General features: G+C 43.0%; 1 protein-coding gene across 1 annotated transcript in view; it reads left to right on the top strand.

Moving 5' to 3' along the window:
* Nucleotides 1-8,419: 8,419 nt before the first annotated feature.
* Nucleotides 8,420-19,364, top strand: part of PPARGC1A (PPARG coactivator 1 alpha) — a 363,473-nt gene continuing 352,528 nt past the window's right edge. Inside the window, exon 1 of the mRNA XM_054294682.1 lies at nucleotides 8,420-8,551. Within this exon, the coding sequence (XP_054150657.1) occupies nucleotides 8,465-8,551 (87 nt within the window). The 5' untranslated portion in view covers nucleotides 8,420-8,464. The remainder of the gene's footprint in view (nucleotides 8,552-19,364) is intronic.

Consider the following 19,364-nt stretch of genomic DNA (forward strand, 5'->3'; position numbering starts at 1 on the left):
CAAGCTTCCACTATCAAGGGATTAAAGTAAATATGGTAACGGCAGTAAAATAACATTCCTGTAGATAACAAGACTAGTTCTGCTGATTGTAGGTGTTTGATCTTGCAGTTTCAACTCGAATATAGTGGTTTCTCAGGAACACTGAATGTATGTTGGACAGATGATAAAATAATTTCATTTGTGTACATCTCAGCTCTGAGTGGTTCTTCCAGCTGTGAAAGCTATGCAGTAGTTTTGTTGTATAGAAAAATAAAACATAGCACAAATTAATGCTGATAATAAATATTTCTTGTGGCTTTAAACATGTGTTATTTTGGGTTGGTCTTATTCCTTTAGCTAAAGTAGCCCTCTTGCCTTCCATTTGAATTCAGTGTTTATTTTGAGCCTATTCCATTAATGTTCCCAGCCTCATTGCTTCCAGCAGCATAAACAATAAACACTTGGAGCATCAACTCTTACCAGGCTCCATCGAGTGGAGGGTACTGGTGGATGTATTTCCTGAATGCTTTGTCCATTAAATATTCAGCTGTGCAGTCAAACCGCTTCTTTTATTAGTAACCAGTTTTAACCTGAAAAATATCAACCTTTTCAGCTTTATGAAGATGCTAGTGTTTGCCTTAAAGACTCACAGACTTAATTTGACCTTTCAAACCTTAGGATGGTATCTTTGAGGTTATTTCATTTTGCATGCTGAATAACAAGTAACTGATAAGCCTTTACTGTGACAGGGATAGTATCATTCTTTTAAAGAAATAAATGCCCTTTGAACTCTTCCTGAAAGGCTTTCAATTTGTACAGAAAGGTTTACAATTTGTGCAGCAGCAGCAGGTTTGAAGCAGTGTGAGTCACAACATGTTTATCTAAGCAGCTGTCCAAGAGGGCATTGACAGCTTTGTTCCAATGTGTTGCTGGTTATACAATAAAATGGAAGTAAACTCAAATTACTGCTACTTCTACATACTTTAAACACATAATTCGATTAAGAGCAGAAATCAAATACAAGAGTTGGCAAGAATTTAAAATTCCAGTCTTGATGTTCACAATATGTACCCTGTTTGTTGAAAACTGACATTTAATATTCTGTAAATTTATGGACAATGAGCAGTTTCTCCTTGTAAGCAAGCCAGTGTTAAAGTGTTTTTGCTCTCAAGCTCCTTGCTGGACTTGCTGCTATGTAAATCCAAACACTTTTCAAATGTCTGTTCTCTACATTCTCAAGCATTGTCAAATACAAAGTTGAACAGTAATGTGGTGGTTCTGCAGCCTACAGAAATCCTGCTTGCTTCTGAGGAGACTTATGGAAGAAAAAATGAATAGGAAAATCCCCCTTTTGGATCTCATTCATAATCACATTTGTTCTTCACAAAATAATTGCCTCTAATGGATATTATTTCTGCAAGTAATGTTTAAGCTTCCAAATGTTTGTAGTCTAATGGCTTGATATGAAACTAAAGTTTAGATCTCTCATTAGGTAGTGAGGTCTCAGAAATTAATTTGCTTTTATTTTTAGCCAACTAATTTGATCATAAAAACAACTCTATAAATTCTGGGTTTTCTAGACTCAAAGTAGAACTTCCTAAATGAGGAGCAAAGTCAACAGCAAATCTTTGTTCTTATTTCTTAGAAAACTTCAACATTAAAAAAACGGGCTTTAAAAAAACCAGTTTATTCTTTCCCTTGATTTTGGCCAACATGTAAAGAAAAGGACATGGGCACACAAGCTGCAAAACCTTTCCTGGTACAAATGTGTTCCTAGGTTTTCTCCTAACAAGGTTTGTTTTTCTTAATTGGCTGAAATGTGATGTCACGGAAGAAATCGAAACTTAGCGTTCTGTCAAAACCCTTTGAAACATCTATCAATTCTTTCTGAGGCTTTGCTGCCTCTTTGTGGTATTTCTTGTGTAAAAATGGAATTCTTTATTGATCAAAGATTTTCTTGGGTTTGTGCAAAAGACAGTTAAATGCAATTTCCCCAAGTTCTACTATGTGTGGCTGGGAGTCTGTTTTCCTCCCCCCTCCACGTTCCTTCCCATGTGACACAGCATGTAGTCCAAAGGAGTAGCTAAATATTGTTTGAGTCTGTAAAACAGTTTGTGCTGGGAAGGTGCTGTATCAATGAACTTTGAATAATGTGCTGAATTAGGTGTAGCCTAATTAGGTGTAGCCTTCTGCCTCCTGTAGCACTGAGGAGATCTCCTCACACCTTTCACTACATCCATCCTTAACAACATCTTTACTGTGACCAATCAAATAATGCTGAGTCCACTCCTTTTTCATCACTCAGTACTTTGCTAATGAGCCAAATGTGCCCAAAGCTGGCAGAATAGCTGGGGGGTGGTTCTCAGATGTAAAGATACTTACACTAGAGGCAGGGACTCATGACAAGCTAACCATCTTGATTCCTGCTAATTTGGGTTATTCTAGGGTTCTCCCCCCAGCTCTGATTAGTTACTTCATAACTATAATCATGCAAACATAATCACAGGAATGTTATTTTGGGGAAATTATAATCTGATAGGGCTTTAGCAATTTATTTACATTGTTAATTGGTGATGAGGCTATAAAAGTTATGAACTACCTCATAAGTTCATGCCTGCTGACATTTGAATGGCATGTATTCACTGGTTGTTATTTATAATTTTGGGGGTATTGAACTGATGGAGATTACTCATGTTGAAAAGCTGCTGGAAGGCCTGAACTAGGAATTAAATTATCATAGTGGCTTCATTTTGTTAACAGTCTCATTGAAAATATCTTGCTTGCAGGACAATCAAACTCATCAGTGTTCTGCTCTTCCACTTCAGTAGACAAAATTTTAATCAGTGGCACACTTGATCTTGCAAAATTCAGGGAAAATAATTTCCTGCATTTTTGAGATGAGCAAAATTCATGTAATCTAGCTTTAAAACTCCTGTCACTTTTTTTCTTTTTTTTTTGAATAATCAGCTTTACTTCATTCAGTTGCCTTTTTCATGTAACTTCAATTATCATGATGACCCAATGCTTAGATGGAATTAGCTCATGGATGAAGAGCAAGCAACTGAATCTGAACTCAGGCAAAGTGAATAATAGAGTGATGGTGAGATCAAAACATTTTGAGAAATGCACCGTTTTCTTGGCAGTGGAGCATTTTCAATTGGTCTTTGCATTTAGATGGCTTTAGAGAACCTTGTTACTCATTTCTGATGGTCTTATGTAGCAGCACTGAAAAAAAGTAGTTTTTTACTGTCCTTTTTTTTCCTTGGAGCTGCTGTCCTATCTTAGCAATCATCTAGCTTCAATTATTTTTTTAGCTTTTGGATGAAGCACAACAATTTATGCAATCTTCACCATCTAGCAAACTTTAAAAAATGAGTTGCATTCCAGGCCTTGATTTTCTTCTTCAAAAGTTAAGGCCTGAACTCAGCTCTGGGATTGGAAACCAGGAGTACCAAAGCCAGTGCCAGTGACTTCTTTGGTGTAACTGAACTTTCTGAAATAAGGGTATCACTTGTCTTGTGCAATAACCACAAGTACCTTTGTAATGGTATTGTGTAGCTGAAGTTTGGGAGTGGTGTCCTAGGATACTTTGGAAAAGCTGTATTTTGAATAATCTTGAGCTGTTATCCTAATATTGGAAACTGTGCACCCATGGCCCTTGTGGCTGAGGCTGCTGAATCCAATGTGCAGAAGCTGTTCTGGGAACTCCAGGTCTCACAGACAGCTTGGAACTGGGCTATGTGGGCCATGTTAAGGTGAAAAAAGCTATTTGGATTTTACCTAGAATGCTGTAAAAAGCTAGTGGAAAAAAAGAACACAGAAAAGATATTTTAGAGGTGACCACGGTTGCTGTGTTCTCATCCACTTGCAGTTTGATTCTCAATTATGTCTAATCTTACATTTCTGTATTACAGACACAAGTTATCTTTAAAGTTAAATAGACACCTAAACACTCTGAAATCTCCACTTATTTCAGCTTTAAGTAGGCTTTTACTCCTCTGGGGCTAATTGCTTGTATAAACATTGTCTAACAATGTTGCTTGACTTTTCCAAGGGTCTGGTACTTACACTGTTGATCTCCTCAAATATGAAAAAGATGTAATACCTAGCTCTAGAGGTGTTCAAAAAGCCAAATAAAGTGATTTGTTGGAAGGTGCTAAGGAAGCTTTAAGGTATTAGCCTAATAGAAAACCTATCAGTGGACTTCTAAAGCCTTTCCTCTTCAATTTTTATGGACTGTCTTAATTGACTTTTTATGAACTTATGAATAGGCTATGAAGAAAGTAGTTTCTTTTTTTCCCTTTTTCTTTTACCTGCAAATAGGATAGACGGACAGCTTCTAACTTTATTTCAGAATATCTGATATTATAGACTTCCCCTCTGAGAAGAGATTTTCAACTAAGGAAGTCAGGTAAAGTTAACACATCTGCTAACACAAGTGACAGCAGTGAATAAAATAATAATACTCAAAAACATATTGAGGTGTTTGTGATCACAAGCTTTAAAAATATGGGGAACAGAGCAGTCAGCTTGGATTGCTACACTGATTACTGGAGGGACACTGAGCTACCTAAACAAAATGTACAGCCATGGAGTTACAGAACCTTCTGTTACAGAATCAACATGGAACATATAAATTGCACAGGAATGGCTTTTCTATCTCAAATTCTCCATATGCTTCTCAAACCAAAAGACCTCTAGAAGCCTCCCTTGCTCTTCAAGAACTTTCTAAAGAGATCACTCCACATAAAGAAAAGGAAGAATCTCTGGCTTTTGCCTGTAACAATGAGATACCAGTTTCCTCTTTGGGAGGTCTCTGGCACTTGGTGATACCAAGATAAGATCTATTTCTTGTCTCGAACAGTTCTTGGCCCAGTGTGCGCTCACTGTGTTTCATGGTCTAGCCCCAGCCAGCCACAAAGGCCCACACAGCCACTTGCTCCTTCCCCACCTCCAGTGGGATGGGGGAGAGAATCATAAAAGTGAGAAAACTCATGTGCTAAGATACAAACAGTTTAACAGAGAAAGCAAAAGCCATGTGTACAGACCAAACAAAACAAGGAATTAATTCACCCCTTCCCACAGGCAGGCAGGTGTCCAGCCATCCCCAGGAGGGCAGGGCTCCATCACACAGAAGGGTGACTTGGGAAGATAAACACCATCACTCAAAACATCTCTTTTTTCTTCCCCCAGCTGTGTGTGCTGAGCATGATGCCCCAGGGTGTGGAATAAACCCTGGGTCAGTTGGGGTCAGCTGTGCTGGCTGTGTCCCCCCAGCTCACTGTGCACCCCCAGCCTCCTCACTGGTGGGGTGGGATGAAGAGCAGAAGGGAAACCTTGATGCCATGTCAGTCCTGCTCAGCAATAACAAACACATCCCTGTGTTATCAACAGTTTTCAGCACAAATCCAAAATACAGCCCCACACCAGCTACTGCAAAGAAAATTAACTGTATCCCAGCCAAACCCAACACAGTGCATCAGCCTCTTGCTGTCTGGGAGAAGGCAAGATCAGTCTAATTTAAAAGTTTCATCCTGATTCTCTTTTTTTATCTGCAAAATCTGTTTTTGGGAATAAATTCCACCCCTCTCCTACTCCTCCAAGAAAAGTTTCTATCTTATTAGGCTTTGAAAATCTTTAAGGTGAAAACATGGAAGCAAAGAGCAAAGCAAATAAAGTTCTAGATTGTATTTAATAAGATGCTTTTCTAGTGCTTTGACAGTCTTTATCTAGTACCCTGGTACATTGTAACTGCACAGTATTATGCATCTCTGAAGATACTTGAGTGATTTTTCTCAGTTCCATCTGCCCCATGCCTTTTTTTTCCCAGCACCAATGGAATATTAATGGTTATCCTGAGATTACTTTTGTTATTCAAACATTTAATGTCTTTTGCTATTGCCTCCACCCCTCACCAATCCATTTCCCCAAATTCTTTACAAGCGTTTATCTCCACTTAACTTCTTCCTGTCTACAGAACTGAATACACTTTTAGCATCTTTTCCATGGACCTGTTAGTGCACTGGGATGGGAAAATAGACAAGAGCTATTTGTGGATGTTATTATGTTTGGTGACACGTTTCTAGTAACAGAAGTAGCATACAGTTCTTTTACTTCACCACCATCACGGTGACAATGATGTTAGTGAGCTAACTCACACAACAGACAAAGAGATTATTGGCCATTTCAGGAATGGCTGGTTGACAGAAAACACCACAAATGCTCTGCAGGAGCAACACTTAAGGCTGTCAGTTTTCAGGTGTGGTTTTGCTGCCAGCAGAAGGGCACTTGAAGAGATTGGGGGATAGTTCACAGCTACCAGCAGAGACTACAACAGGATCTCCACTGGTAACTGATCACTGTGCAATTAAGCTTAACCTCCACCAGTGATGATCCCCCAGAGGAACTCTCTGAAATTCAAATAGAGAGATTTTGAGCTAGACCAAATGGTTACCAGCAGGGTGAGGAACAATGTTCGAAGGAAAAAGATAGTCAGAATAGAATGCACTAAGACTTATTATGGAAATGAAATATGCAAAGTGAAATTGCTTAAAATTTTAGAAGTGAGATGCTCTGAACACTGACCCCTCAGACAATGGGAAATTCAAGAATGATGGTGAAGTGACAAGGAATTTTATGCCTTAATTGTTGCTGTCTGAAAAGCTGAAATAAATTCTTAAGCCGTGTGAGTTTTGTGGGTCACTGATGAGCAGCCTAAACAGGATGAAGTCTCTGAAAGCAAATACTGGAGCAATCTGAGAAACATGTTGTGAGCATAGGGAACACCTTCTTTCTGATCTGCTTTCTACATTTTGTTACTGGGACTCTTCATGCTGTACTTGTAACTGGTTTAGGGCAGGATGAAAGGCTCTTTGACCTCATTTGGGACAGAGCTGGCTGTCACAAGTATTCCTCTGGACTATGAATTCTTGGCTAGCCTTTTTTTGGACAAAGTCAACTAATGTGAAAAAGGTGAGTTTCTACTATGCTCGAGTGTGTTTCACAGGATTCCATACTTACCATACTCATGCCACAGTTGTTTTCTCAACAAATGGAATGACCAAAGGATTCCGTGGGTGTTACTAAATGGTGTTTTCTTCCTAGGAGTGTCAGGTGAGGGGAAGTGCGGACTTTCAGTGGACTTTTGATCAGTTGTTCCACAAAAATGTGTCAAGTCTTTTCTACTGATGGCTCTGGGCTGTTATGACTTCTGGGTGGTGCTCACCAAACTCCCCTCTCTCCCATCTAAGCTTTGGAAGCAAACACAGTACTTTTTAGAAGTTAAAACCATATATTTTTATATGAAACAAAACAGTTATTCTGAAAATAAGTACCATCTATATTATTTGCTTTATATTCACAATTGGCTGAGTTTTGTGAAATCAGTGTTAGCTGATGAGGACAGTGTTCCCCTTGTTAGAGGTACTTGCTCGAGGTACTGGGTCTGCAAGCAGGATAAGGCATACTCAAGGAGCGAAGTCAATCTATTTCTGCTAATTTCCTGGAAAACACTTTAAGATCATGATATCTTGCGTGACCTCGCCGTGCCCGACCAGCAATTTAGCGACGGCTTACGGGCCGTCAGTGCTGCCCTTCCTCAGGGCGGGAGGGTCCCCCGTGCCCCGGGGCTGGCCGGGGCTGAGGCAAACACCCCCGAAAACAGCAATCGGCCGAAATCCCACCTGCCAGGATGGCTCTGGAGAAGTTTCCCGTCGGTTTTCCCGCCCCCTCCTTCTCGGCCGCCAGCGGCCGGGCCGCGGCGCCGGTGTCGAGCCCGTGCCCTCACGGCTGCGGACGGAGCCACAACTTTGGCGGCGCGGGGCTGCGCGCACGACACAGCTCAGCTCGGCTCGGCACGGCTCAGCACTGCTCGGCACGGCTCAGCTTGGCTTGGCGCGGCTCGGCACGGCGGGGCCGGGCGCGGGGCGGGGCGGGGAGGCCGGGCCGCGGCCCGGAGGGCGGGCCCGCCCGCGGCGGCGCTGCCCCGGCGCGGCGGGGGAGGACGCGCGTCGCCACTTGCCCGCTCCTTCCCCGCCGCGGTGCGGCCGCAGGTTCCGCAGGCGCCCCCTCGTTGCCGTGCGCAGGGGCCGCGCTGGCGAGCGGGGCCGGGCGGGGATGGCGAGGGCGCCCGGCGCTGGTGATCCGGTGCCGGGCTCTGTAGCGCGGCCCGTCCCCGGCGGCGGCGGCGGCGGCGGAGTGAGCGCGCGCACGTGACCGGCCCCGGCCCCTCGGTGCCGCCGCGAACGGCCGCGCTCACACGCTCCGACACACGCGGTACCCGCGCCTCCATCCCTCCGCCCAGCCAGCCAGCCATCTATCCAGCCGGCCGGCCGGCCAGCCCCGCTCCCCCGCACGCACCGCGCCGGCCGCCGCCTGCGCGAAGCTGTCGGCACCACTCCGCGGGGGCAGCGCCGGCGGCGGCAGCGAGAGGCAAGAGTTTGCGAGGGCTGCTCGTGCCTTCCCGAAGAGGTTTTGCGCCCGGAGGATGGCTGGCTGCGGGCTGTCGGAAGACGCTTGCTTCTCCTCCTTCTTTTACAACTACACCTCCTCCTGGGAGACCTCCTACAACCAGGTAAGAGGTGGCCGGTGCTGCGCGCTCGCCGCCGCTGCGCCCGCCCGGCTCCTCGGGGGAAAACGAAGGTGGTGCCAGTGTGTGCAGGAAGGGTCTGGAAGTGTTTCTGTTCAGCATGTGTGTTGCAGGTGGGAGGGTTAAATCAGCCGAAGAAAGAAATGAGAGAAAAGATGCTCTTCCCGTGTGCCTTTCAGCCCCCTTGCCTCTGCCCCCTCCCTCCCGTGAGGAAGAGGAGCGTGAGGAGCTCTAAGGAGCGAGAGCGGCGGGAGGGCTGTGTGTTGCCCGCGAGCAACTCGGGGCTCAGCCGGGCAACTCGATCGGAGTGCCCCGAGCCTGCCCTCGGCTGCACGGAGGGGCCGCGCCGAGGCAGCCGGGCGAGTTTGCCGGGCGGGGGGAGCAGGGTGCGAGTGACAGGCTGCGTGCGAGAGGGACCCCCCGCACCCGCTTCCTCCTCCCGCAGAAATGGCTGCAGACGCATCCAGATCCGTAATTTCGGATCCTGCCTAGGTGGAAATAGTTCGGCTCACCCATCTCTCTCTGTGATTCACCCCCGATCCCCCCTTCACGCACTTAACTTTGATGACTGTGCAATGCGGAGCGCGCAGCCGGGTAGCGCCGGCCGGCTCCGTCCCTCCCGCCCGCGCCGGGGCTCGGGCAGCGGGGGGCGGCTGGCGAGGCGGTGGGGGAGAGCGGGGGGAAACCAGAAATCGCGCCTCAGAGGTAGAGAGCTATTCTGGGAGCCTCCGAAGCGCCTTTAATTAAATAACTGTTGTAGTCTGCTGCCCCCGCTGCTTGTCTGGTGAAACTCTACAGGCAACTGTCATTTATAAACTACACCGGTGTGTGTGCGTGCGTGCGTGGGGAAGGGGTTTTCTGGCGCTGGCGTGACAGGAAAAGTTGGGCAGCGGATGGAAGCGGGCGCAGAGCGGGCGAGAGGCGCCCCGGGCTGTGCGGGCGGTGGTGCCCACGGGGGGACCAGTGGGTCACCTCCCCGCTTCCCCTGCGGGGGACAGAGCCGGCGAGCTCAGGGGAAAACGTGCAGCCCTATGACCCCAATTTCCAGGCGACTGAGACCCCCAAACTGTCAATGAACAGTCTGAGGTTACACCTCACGGCGAGGCAGGGAGACGCCGCGCGCACTTCCCTGCTCCAGGAGTTGCAAGCGGCGAGGAGCGGGGCCGCCCTTGGGCAGCGGCCGGCCGGGGAGCCCGGGCGCGGTGGGGCTCGGAGCCCTGGCAGCCTGCTCGTCCGAGGCAGCCGAATCAATACAGACGTGTCGCTGTGTCCGGTGCGAGCGGACCCCGCCGGGCCCATCGCGGCAGCGCCCGCTCCGTGCCTGGGCAGCCGCCCGCCGGGTGTGCCGCCCCGGCCGGGAGAGCCTTCCCGGCGGGGAACAAGTCAGGCTGGCGTGCGCCGGGGAGAGGGGGCTCCTGTGGGGACCAGGCACGCATCAGGCGTAGTGCCGGCGCTGAAGCGCCGTCTCCGGGCGCGCCGGAGCCGCTCTGGCTCGGCGGAGCCCCCCGGAGCCCCCGGGCAGCCCCGCGGCCGGCGGGGACAGCGGCGGCGCTTGGCCGGTCCGTGCGGGGCCCGGAGGGCGCGGCCGCAGCCGGCGCTGGGGAGCGCGGCGGGGCTGCCCGGACTCGGCCGGGGCCGCCTCGGCGGGAGTTGGCGCCGGGCTCGGCGCTCGCAGGGCTCGGGGTGGCCGCGGCTCCCGAGCCCGCTCGGGCGTGGGCTCCTCTGAACGTACCGAGGGCACAACCGGTGCCCGTGCGCCGGTGTGAGCACAGAACGCGCGTTACTGCCCTGCTAAATGCGAGCCCATGCAAGTCGCTGGGATTTAAGAAGGGCTCATGCCTGGTATAAAAGGCAGGCAGTTACAGGGAAGACTCCTTTGAAACCATCAGAGGGGGAAAATGCTTAGGAACGCTGACAATAAAATCAGGTTTAAACCAGCTCCTTTATCTAAAGTTAGTTTCATTCTGTAGCGAAACAGTTCGGTGAAAGAATGTCATTGTGAAATGATAGGTTCCCTTACATCCCCTTTCAGGAGAGCAAGCCGTATCACAATGGAAGCAGGAAGAATTGCTGGCAAATCCAGAGTTGATCTGTTCTAAATACCAGTGTTGAACTGTATCTCAGGGAAAACGCGGGAGATAATTCAGAATGCAGAAGGTCTATTTATAGCAGGACTATATAAACTGTAGGATATATACACAAAGTTGAATTAAATATGCATGATTAGGAAAGGTGTTTCGAAGGAGAAGGTGTAATCATTACATAGCATTACAACGGACGAACAGAGGAGCTTGCAAGAGCTTCCAGGGTGAAGATGAGAGGAATTTTTAAGACACGTATTCTTTCTGGTGCTCAAGGCTCCTTTCTATTTTCATCTTTTGCGTATTACGTTACCATTTATATCAGTCAAATTCATCAGCTGAGGATTAGCGGTAGATGTTAGTCTGAATATGAAATCAAAATGAATATGGGATTTTGCTGCAAATACATTTTCCTTACAAGTTTTAGCACTTAAAAAGGCAGACTTGGCTCAGACTTGACTGTCAGCCATATTCGTGTTTGTTTGTTTTTACCTGAATTGAGTTAAAAAAAAAAAAAGCTTTCAAACCTTCTTGCTAAATTTAGCAACATAGCCGAAATAGAATTTGTTTTGTTTTAAACAAAACAGCAAACAGAAAAACTTTTAAAAAAAGTGCTGATATGAGAGGATGGGTTGACTACTGGAAAAATAGCTTTTTATTCCAAATCAATATGATGCACTCCAACATCTTATACGAGGTAAAAGGATCCCTTGTATAATATCAATAGCGGCTCAGCCATAGCTTTCTCAGAGCATCTTTTCCTGGCATCTCAAGGCTGTAATGAGAGTACAAGTAATCAAAATACAACTCAACAATGGAACCAGTCAGGTTAAACAGAACAGTGACTTCTAGAAGCTTAATATACTGTCTGGCAGCTGTGAGAAGGGAGCTATGATGTTTGCTTTATAATTCAGGGAGTTTGAGAGATGTGTTTCAACCTTTATATTTTGGTGCATTATTGCAGTTCGTTTTTAAGCACAAGCTTATATGCGTGATTTGTTGGTAATATTCTTGGAAGGAGCTTTTCCATTGCATATTAAATTTCAAAGTGCATCGCAAAAATGCTTGTAATGGAGAAATCATGTCTAGAAACTTTATGAAGTCTGTTTTGAATCAATTTCTTAGATAGTCTTCCAGAATATAGGGCTCCATATTAGTTACAAATAAGACTTCACATTATTGAGGATAACTTCAAAAAGATTGAGTGTTCTCCTGAAGCTTGCTGTCTTTTTTTATAGTTATTGTGGTACAGGGACTTAACCATTATGCTAAATTCCAGAGCAGTCAAACTTGCAGACTTAAATCCTGAGAACTTTGAACTGTGGTTGCATAAACTTACCTATATTGTCTTGCCAGTGTGTATAAAACTGAGATGAAGGAATATCCATCAGATTTCCTGTTGATTTATTCTGTATTCTTCATTTTTAGACGGTCACTTCTGGTTCTTTATTTTTGCCAGAACCTTCCTGAATGTGTCTTCTGGAAATTTTCTTTACATCTTTTTCTTAATTAGTAGTCATGAGTAAATAACAGCTATTTCTAAGTGCTGCAAGGGGTACTCAGCCTTGCAAGAGCAGTAATATTTCTCAGTATAACCTGTCTACGCTGAACTAGCAGCATTATTTGTATTAATTATTTTTCATTCTCCAGTTAAGGATTGGATACGTTGTTGTGTTACTAATCTATGTGGTTGGGAAGTGCTTGAAAATAATTTGAAATGTAGTTTTTGTGAATGAAATTCTATGACTAACACATAAATCTGGATACTTATTTTAATTTGACGTCAAAATCCTTGCAGTATGGAAGTGAAAGGAGGAGTGTGCTGCCGGATTGATGCCATTATTTCAGAGATTTTTCCCTGCAACTCTCAGCCGTGGACTTAGTAACTGGCACCATTTTCTTTGTCCTGTGTTTTCAAACATAGGACTGCACTGTACAACATACTTGGGCAAAATGTATTCTGTGGGAATTACTAAGTCAGTGAAAGATGAGGGTAAGAGCCAGCCTTGTGGGTTGCCTCTTTGTCTTTACATGAGCAGGGACAGAAGTGCCCTGGTGTAGCTTTGTGCCAGTATTTTTGGGGAGCTGAACTGAGTGTAGTATATTGCTTTTATGAATTTTTACTCTAAGAAAAATTCTTTTACTTAGAGTATGACCAGTGGCCGCCTCTCAGGGGCAATTGACCAAAACAGACCTTTTGACTTATTTTTGTTTCCATATCTTCTGGTTTTTTTTTTTTTTTTTTTTTTTTTTTTCCTTTAATGTTATTTGAGTAGTAGAACACAAAATCTTCGCAGGTTTGGCAACGTGCTAGATTAATTTGTGTTAATGCCCTGCACGTGTAGAGCATATACTGGGTATGTCTGTGTATGAGAGATACCAATCTGTACAAGATTGGACAGTGCACTTCATGGTTTTTGAAGATGTTTTTCTTAAATGGAAAAAGACTCAGTCAATAGTTGTACATTATTTGATGGTGAAAACCAATGGAATAATACCATCGTTCAACTGAAGTTACATTTTAACAGAGCCTGTAACATCTGTGCAAATTAAAAGATGGCTGTCAAAACTAAACTAGTTAAGAAAAAAATGCAATCCTGGTTAAATATTAGCAGTAAATACTATGTAATTTTAAAAAAGACTGAATCCTGGATTTGAAGTTTTCCTGACTCCAAGGGGTGTTCGTGCACAAAGCTGAAAAAGTAGCAGTAGAAATGAAAGTGAAACTGAAGACACCTATTTTCTTGACATCCCAGCAAATGATCGATGATAGGATAATGAGAAAGATGTAGTTTATTAAAAACAGGTAACAGGTAAAACAGGACTTTATTAAAAATGTTGTTAAACATGATTCCCTTTCTTGCAGTGATTAATGCCTAAATTGCTCCTTCCACACGGTAGCTTTGAAAAGTGTATTCTGATGGCAGGTTCATCTCCCAAAAAAAGCACAGTTTAAACTCAGAATGCACCATTTCCTCATGCCCCAGAGAACAGCAACCGAATAGTTACACAGTAGAGCACAATAGCACAACTTTAAAGCACATGCAGAAAATGGGCAAGATATTATTGTTGTATCTAATTTTAGAGGAAAAATTCATGTGCAGATTGTGAGTTACAGTTATGGCTGCGATGAACTAATGCTGTTCAGTGCTTTATACATGAGATAGGATTTTCAAAAATACAGTTTTGTTCAGGAGAGAATGTCAGTAGTTCTAGCAATGTGTTCTGAAGGAAGAGGGCAGGGAGTTCTTAGCTGGTCAAATGTTCATGTGGTCTAAGCAGAAATGTAAAAGTGCAGGGTTTGCATTGGAATGAGAATGGGGTCATCCACCCTTTGTACTCATCATCAGGGAAGCAGAACCTTCTTCCAGAGAGACCATAGGAAATCAATGTGTACACTTTGCTAGTGTAGAGATAAATGGGTACTGCAGAAGGGTATTAAATATAAAAGGGCAGCAGTAAAATGATTTACTACATGAAGAAGTGGAACTTTCTTTTGGTCACCTAAAAGGCAATTTTCATTTTTTGATAACATAATTATATTTTTTTAATACTAATAACAGAAAAGGCTGGCAAATCAGCTAGTTTACATGGATTTGAGCTATACAATATAAGCGAGGAAAGCCTTGATAAGAAATAGCAGCTTATTTACAAACATTTACATGTTTTTTAACATATTATCTGGCACTTATAATTTAGATTTTAATGATCGGATCTGACTCACCAAAAGTTAATGGATTTTTGAATGTTTTTTCCTGAGGCGGTGTGGATGCCTGTGATCCAGTTTGTCTCGCCATGACCAGAAGGTATCACTGAGGGATACCAGCACAACGGATGCACAGAGGAGAGAACCTGACGTACATTTAGGTGTGGAGACTTAATGAAATGTGGAAGAGCAGGTGCACAGTCCTAATGTGTCGGTGGTTTTTTAATTTCCTATGATGTGTCTGTCTGCTGTGTGAGCAAAACTCCTTGTACATTTAAAACTTATAGGGCTGTAAAACTGCTAAAAAGGACAGAAGCCAAATAATTCCACGGTATTTTTTGTCTTAGGCTCTGTGTTCTCTACAAGTGGCAGTTAAGATTCTCCTTCTGCTACATCACTGTGTGTTACTGTCTCCTCTCTAAAGGTAAAATTAAGGTGAAGACAGATTAATAGGAGAGCGACCCTTGCTCTGGGTATAGCACTTGTGACACTGGCGCTAATTTTGGAAGGAGAAATTGGGTATTTGCGGTTCCACGTGAACTCACTGTGACCCAAAATGATGAGAGGTGTGTGTACGCTAGCACTTTTCCTGAGGGCAGGAGCGTGCTGTGCTCATCCCAACGCTGCTGTGCTCTGGTTAGTGTTGTAAGCTGGTCTCGTTGCTATTGATCAGAATCCCTTCTGGATAAAGCTGGACTGAGAGGTGTGTTCCAGGAGTACCCCAAGCACAATTGAGCTACAAATTTATATTCAGCTAAGGAGGTGAGATCAGATCTAGGGCGGAGTTAAATAATCAAACCGTACCTTGAAGTGTGTGGTGCAGAGCATGGAGCGAGGACATCGGGTCCTCCACCAGCTCTCTGACTCTTCCAGTTTTGCAGTTCTACAGGGCTTGCTCGTGCAGACAGTCCTTGCATCCAGCTGAGTTTGTCTAGCAGAGAGTGCATGCAAGCCCATATTTGGGAGGCTGGTTGGAGGCTTGTGGATAGAACAGGTCACCTGGCATGCACCCTTATGCTGCAATCATAAGGCCATTATTCCTCCCCTCAAAAAGGGGCAGCTTGTGCTGGCATGAAGAGGAAAGGTTCATTTCATCACTTGTAATATAACAGGAGTGAATAAGAGGCACTGGTACTTTGGCTTGCTAAAGCTCTCCACATTTTTAACCCATTTTATTATTTGCAAGAACAATTTAGTTCCTAATGTTAACAATGAGTGATTATGATTCTGTACTTCCGTTTACAGCACAAATTAGCATTTTGTTTTCCATTACAGCTTTTGAATGAGGAATTTAATGTATAATTTGCTGCAAATAAATGTTATCATCTCTTTGGATGTGAACAACCACATAAACTTGAGCAAATGATAAAAATGGAATCAATTACTTCTCAAATGGAAGTAGTTTACAAACCTTCACAAACAAAATGGCAATAGTTGGTAGTTATTGTAACAAATAATTAGTTTTTTTTTAAACAACATTTATTGAATTCTATTGACAATTTACTAATTGCTTATAGAATATTTAATCATCCCCCTCACAAAATACATGCCAGAAAATATATGGATTTTTTAAACTGTAGATTTCCTCTGTTGTCCTTGTATGAAGCTTTTCTCATACTTTTATGGTTATATTCACCTGTACAAATGTTCCAGAAGGGTAGCACTGAACCACAAATCATGCTGCTGCTGCTGCTGATGAGAGAGTTTCACAATACTCTGGAATTAGTAGATTAGGATTGAAATTGTGGAGGAGGGAAGAATTAAGAGTAAGTGTTGTAGGCTGTATGCAAAGCCTGCTGAAGGTGATGTAAATTTTTCTGCCACTTTTGACCTCATGATCTATGTTCTGGTTATTAGAAGGATAAAGAAGAGAAGAGACATTATTGCAGTTGCTAGAATGAGTGAATGCTGTCAGTCTCTACTGTAGGGGGAGGAAATATCTTGAACTTTAATGAGTTTCCTAGTGTGAATTTCACAAAGAAGGTTTTCCACTGTCAGTTGCTGTGAGCTGTTTCTGTATTATACAGAGTTATTAATGCCTGGAAAAATACCAATCCACAGACAAAATCAGTGTGAGAAAGAGTCCAGAATCACACTCAGTCTCTTCCCATTGCAGAGACTTTCCTCATGTCACTAAAGGATGTAATCCAAGCGTCATTTTCAACCCCTTCCTTTCAAAGAGGCTATTTCTAAATTCTGATGATTTTCTACATACTGGCTTGCATATTTGTTTATTTCTGATCCCCTAAAGCTTTGACCCTAAAGTCACCACCTACGTGATTTTCTGTCACTGTGAATTAATCAGCCTTTTTCTCACAGTAACCCCAATGTATCCATCCATTCTGTATACAGTATAAGCCCTGGTTGTACATAGTGTCTCGATTGCCCCTACCTACTCTCCTACCCTTATGTAAAAGTACATATTGAAGTCCATACTTTGTTTCATTTAGTACTTTAGACTTTACACCTCTTGTCATTTTAAAGCCTTTACATAATTTAGTTTTTCCCTGTTTACCATTAATACCACCTCTTTTTGTTTATTACTGATGCTGGATTTGATGCTTGCTGGGTTGATTCCCTGAACAAGCACTTTTTGCTATCTCATGCTTTCCCCTTTCTCTCATTGAAGTCATGAGCCCATTGAGGAGGATCATGTAGGCTTTCATCTACCTGCTGTCTTGAAAGCCATTGTTGTCTAATTATTACAAATGTACAATCTCATTTTGCACTTGGAAAACTGTGGAACAAACTGACTAAAACCCCATTCCTCACTCTGCTGCATTTCACTCTATTCATCTGTTCCTTGTTTCTTTAGGTTGGTGTCTGCTGCCATATTTGTACATCTGATCTACAGACTGCCATTATCAGTCTGTAGATCAGATAAACAATAGCTTTTTATTGTTCTAATAATTAAAAAAGACTAATGATGTATTTTCTAATTGGCTTCACTCTACCAAACATTGAAGTAATTAAGGGGAAGAAAAGACAGAATGGGAACAGTATAGCTTGCAATTCAGGGTCCTGTAGTCAGCCATTTAGCCTTCTTTTGAATCCATAGAGCTGATTGTTTAAGATGGAGATTTTTCCTAATTTTATTTTTGAGGCAGCTGTTGATTGTAAAAATTCACTGCCTTCTTATTTTGACTATAAGTCTGTTTACTTGTTTGGTCCCTTTTTTTGTCTTTCAGAGCAAGCTGACTTGGGCTAGAGCAGGTCAATGTTGTGATAGTTTGTGTTTGCAGTGAACTTTTTTGAAGCTTGGAGTGTGTGTCTGATATAATGATTCCTGAAGAGTTGATGGAACTTCATTTTAGGAATGTGTGCATGGCTTCATGAAACATATCCACAGTTGTCACAGGCTCCCTGGACTGAGCAACTCACAATGTCAGAGGTTTATTTGGACTGTAAAACTCACAAACTCGCTCCAACGATATAATTTACTTCAACCATTTCCTGTCTTCTTCTGTCTCTTTTTTAAATTATATTTTCTGAGTTAAACAGCACATTGTGAATTGATATATCTGCTAAACTTTGACTTGTCATTCATGATACTTGTTATTGTATCTGCCTACATGTCTCAGTTTGCTTAGGCCTTGATCCAGCAGATCACTTAATTGCTCAACAGTAAACCCTTGGAAGTCAAGGGAATGCCTACAGGTTATAAATGGATGTGTGTGTTGGATTAGGGCCTTCAACAGCTGTAGCTTGAGGACAGAGAACTTTGCTTCCATCTTGTTTGTCAAGAACTTGCCATGCTTTGAACACATTACAAGTATTGATGGTAATTGTGGTGGGGGGAGCAAGAAAGCAGTGAGGAGATCAAGGAGACCTGGTCATGGTAAAGGAAACCTGCCAATTCTCCTGTAGCAGTTCATTCTCTCTCTTTTTAAAATGGTTTTACAAATAAAAGATGATTACTCTTCTCCAAACCAAAAGGCTGTGTGATTAAATGCATAGGTTGTGCTCTAAAATGCAAAATTACTACAGAAAGCCTTCCATGAAATATATTTGAGAGTGGGAAACTCCAGGTTTAAAGAAAAGGGGAAAAAAGATGGGTGTAAACATGTAATGGTAAAAAAAAAAAAAATTAAGACGTGCACACACTGAAACAATGACAAAATGAACTACTGACCAAATAAATTAGCAAAACAAAAGTAAGGTTGCACTCCCAGCTTTTTTTTTTATTTTCTTCCAAAAGACTGTTAATTGCTGGAGGATTAAAATAATTCATATTCAAGGATAGAAAGTGATAACAATATGCAGAGCTTGGATGCTCCAGCTATACAAGAGACAGTGAAAGGAATACTTTTCTCTCTGTGTGATGTCAAAGCCAAAAGAGGGGGGGAAAAAAAAGGAGGGGGTTGTGGCTCTTTGATGTCACTTACAGAATAAGAATAATGCTGTAAAAGAAATAGCATAATCTTTTTCTATTTATCTAAGTCCTTTTTTTCCTAAAGAGTTAGGGCAGCATTGTTAATTGATTTTTCTGACGCTCATAATAACAGCTGTATTAAAAATAATTTAAAAGAAATTTTTTTCTAGGAGCTGAGCCCTGCAGAATCTGTTGTAGAAAAGTGGGTAGAGAGTGGATTATTATACATCACTGTTCTCACATAATTATAATCTGCTTGATTGGTAAAATGCATGTTGTGCTTTTGCATTGTCCATTTTCAACCAGTGGTGTCTTTCCAATAAGATTTGCTGGTTTAATAGTAATAGCATCAGGAAGTCTGATGCCCTTTCAGAATAAATAAAGGTTGTCCTCACAGCTGCTCCGATTGTGCTGGCAGAGTAGCCATCTTTGCTGGAGTATCAGTTTTTGGCTAGAATATTTTAACACGCTGAGGCTTTTTTCTGGTTACCAGTGGTTGAATCATGTCCAACTGTGAAAACAGATGTGTGGCTTTTTTTGGAAGTAAAGTTAATTAGGGGTCATTTATGAATTGTTTTTTTTTTTAAATGCATACTTTATTTTTTAATTTATTTACTGTGTGGTTAGAGGATACCTTAA

The sequence above is a fragment of the Melozone crissalis genome, unplaced genomic scaffold, assembly GCF_028551555.1.
Source record: "Melozone crissalis strain CALT ecotype California unplaced genomic scaffold, PUWL_Pcris_2 ptg000006l_1, whole genome shotgun sequence".
NCBI classification, from domain to species: Eukaryota; Metazoa; Chordata; class Aves; order Passeriformes; family Passerellidae; genus Melozone; species Melozone crissalis.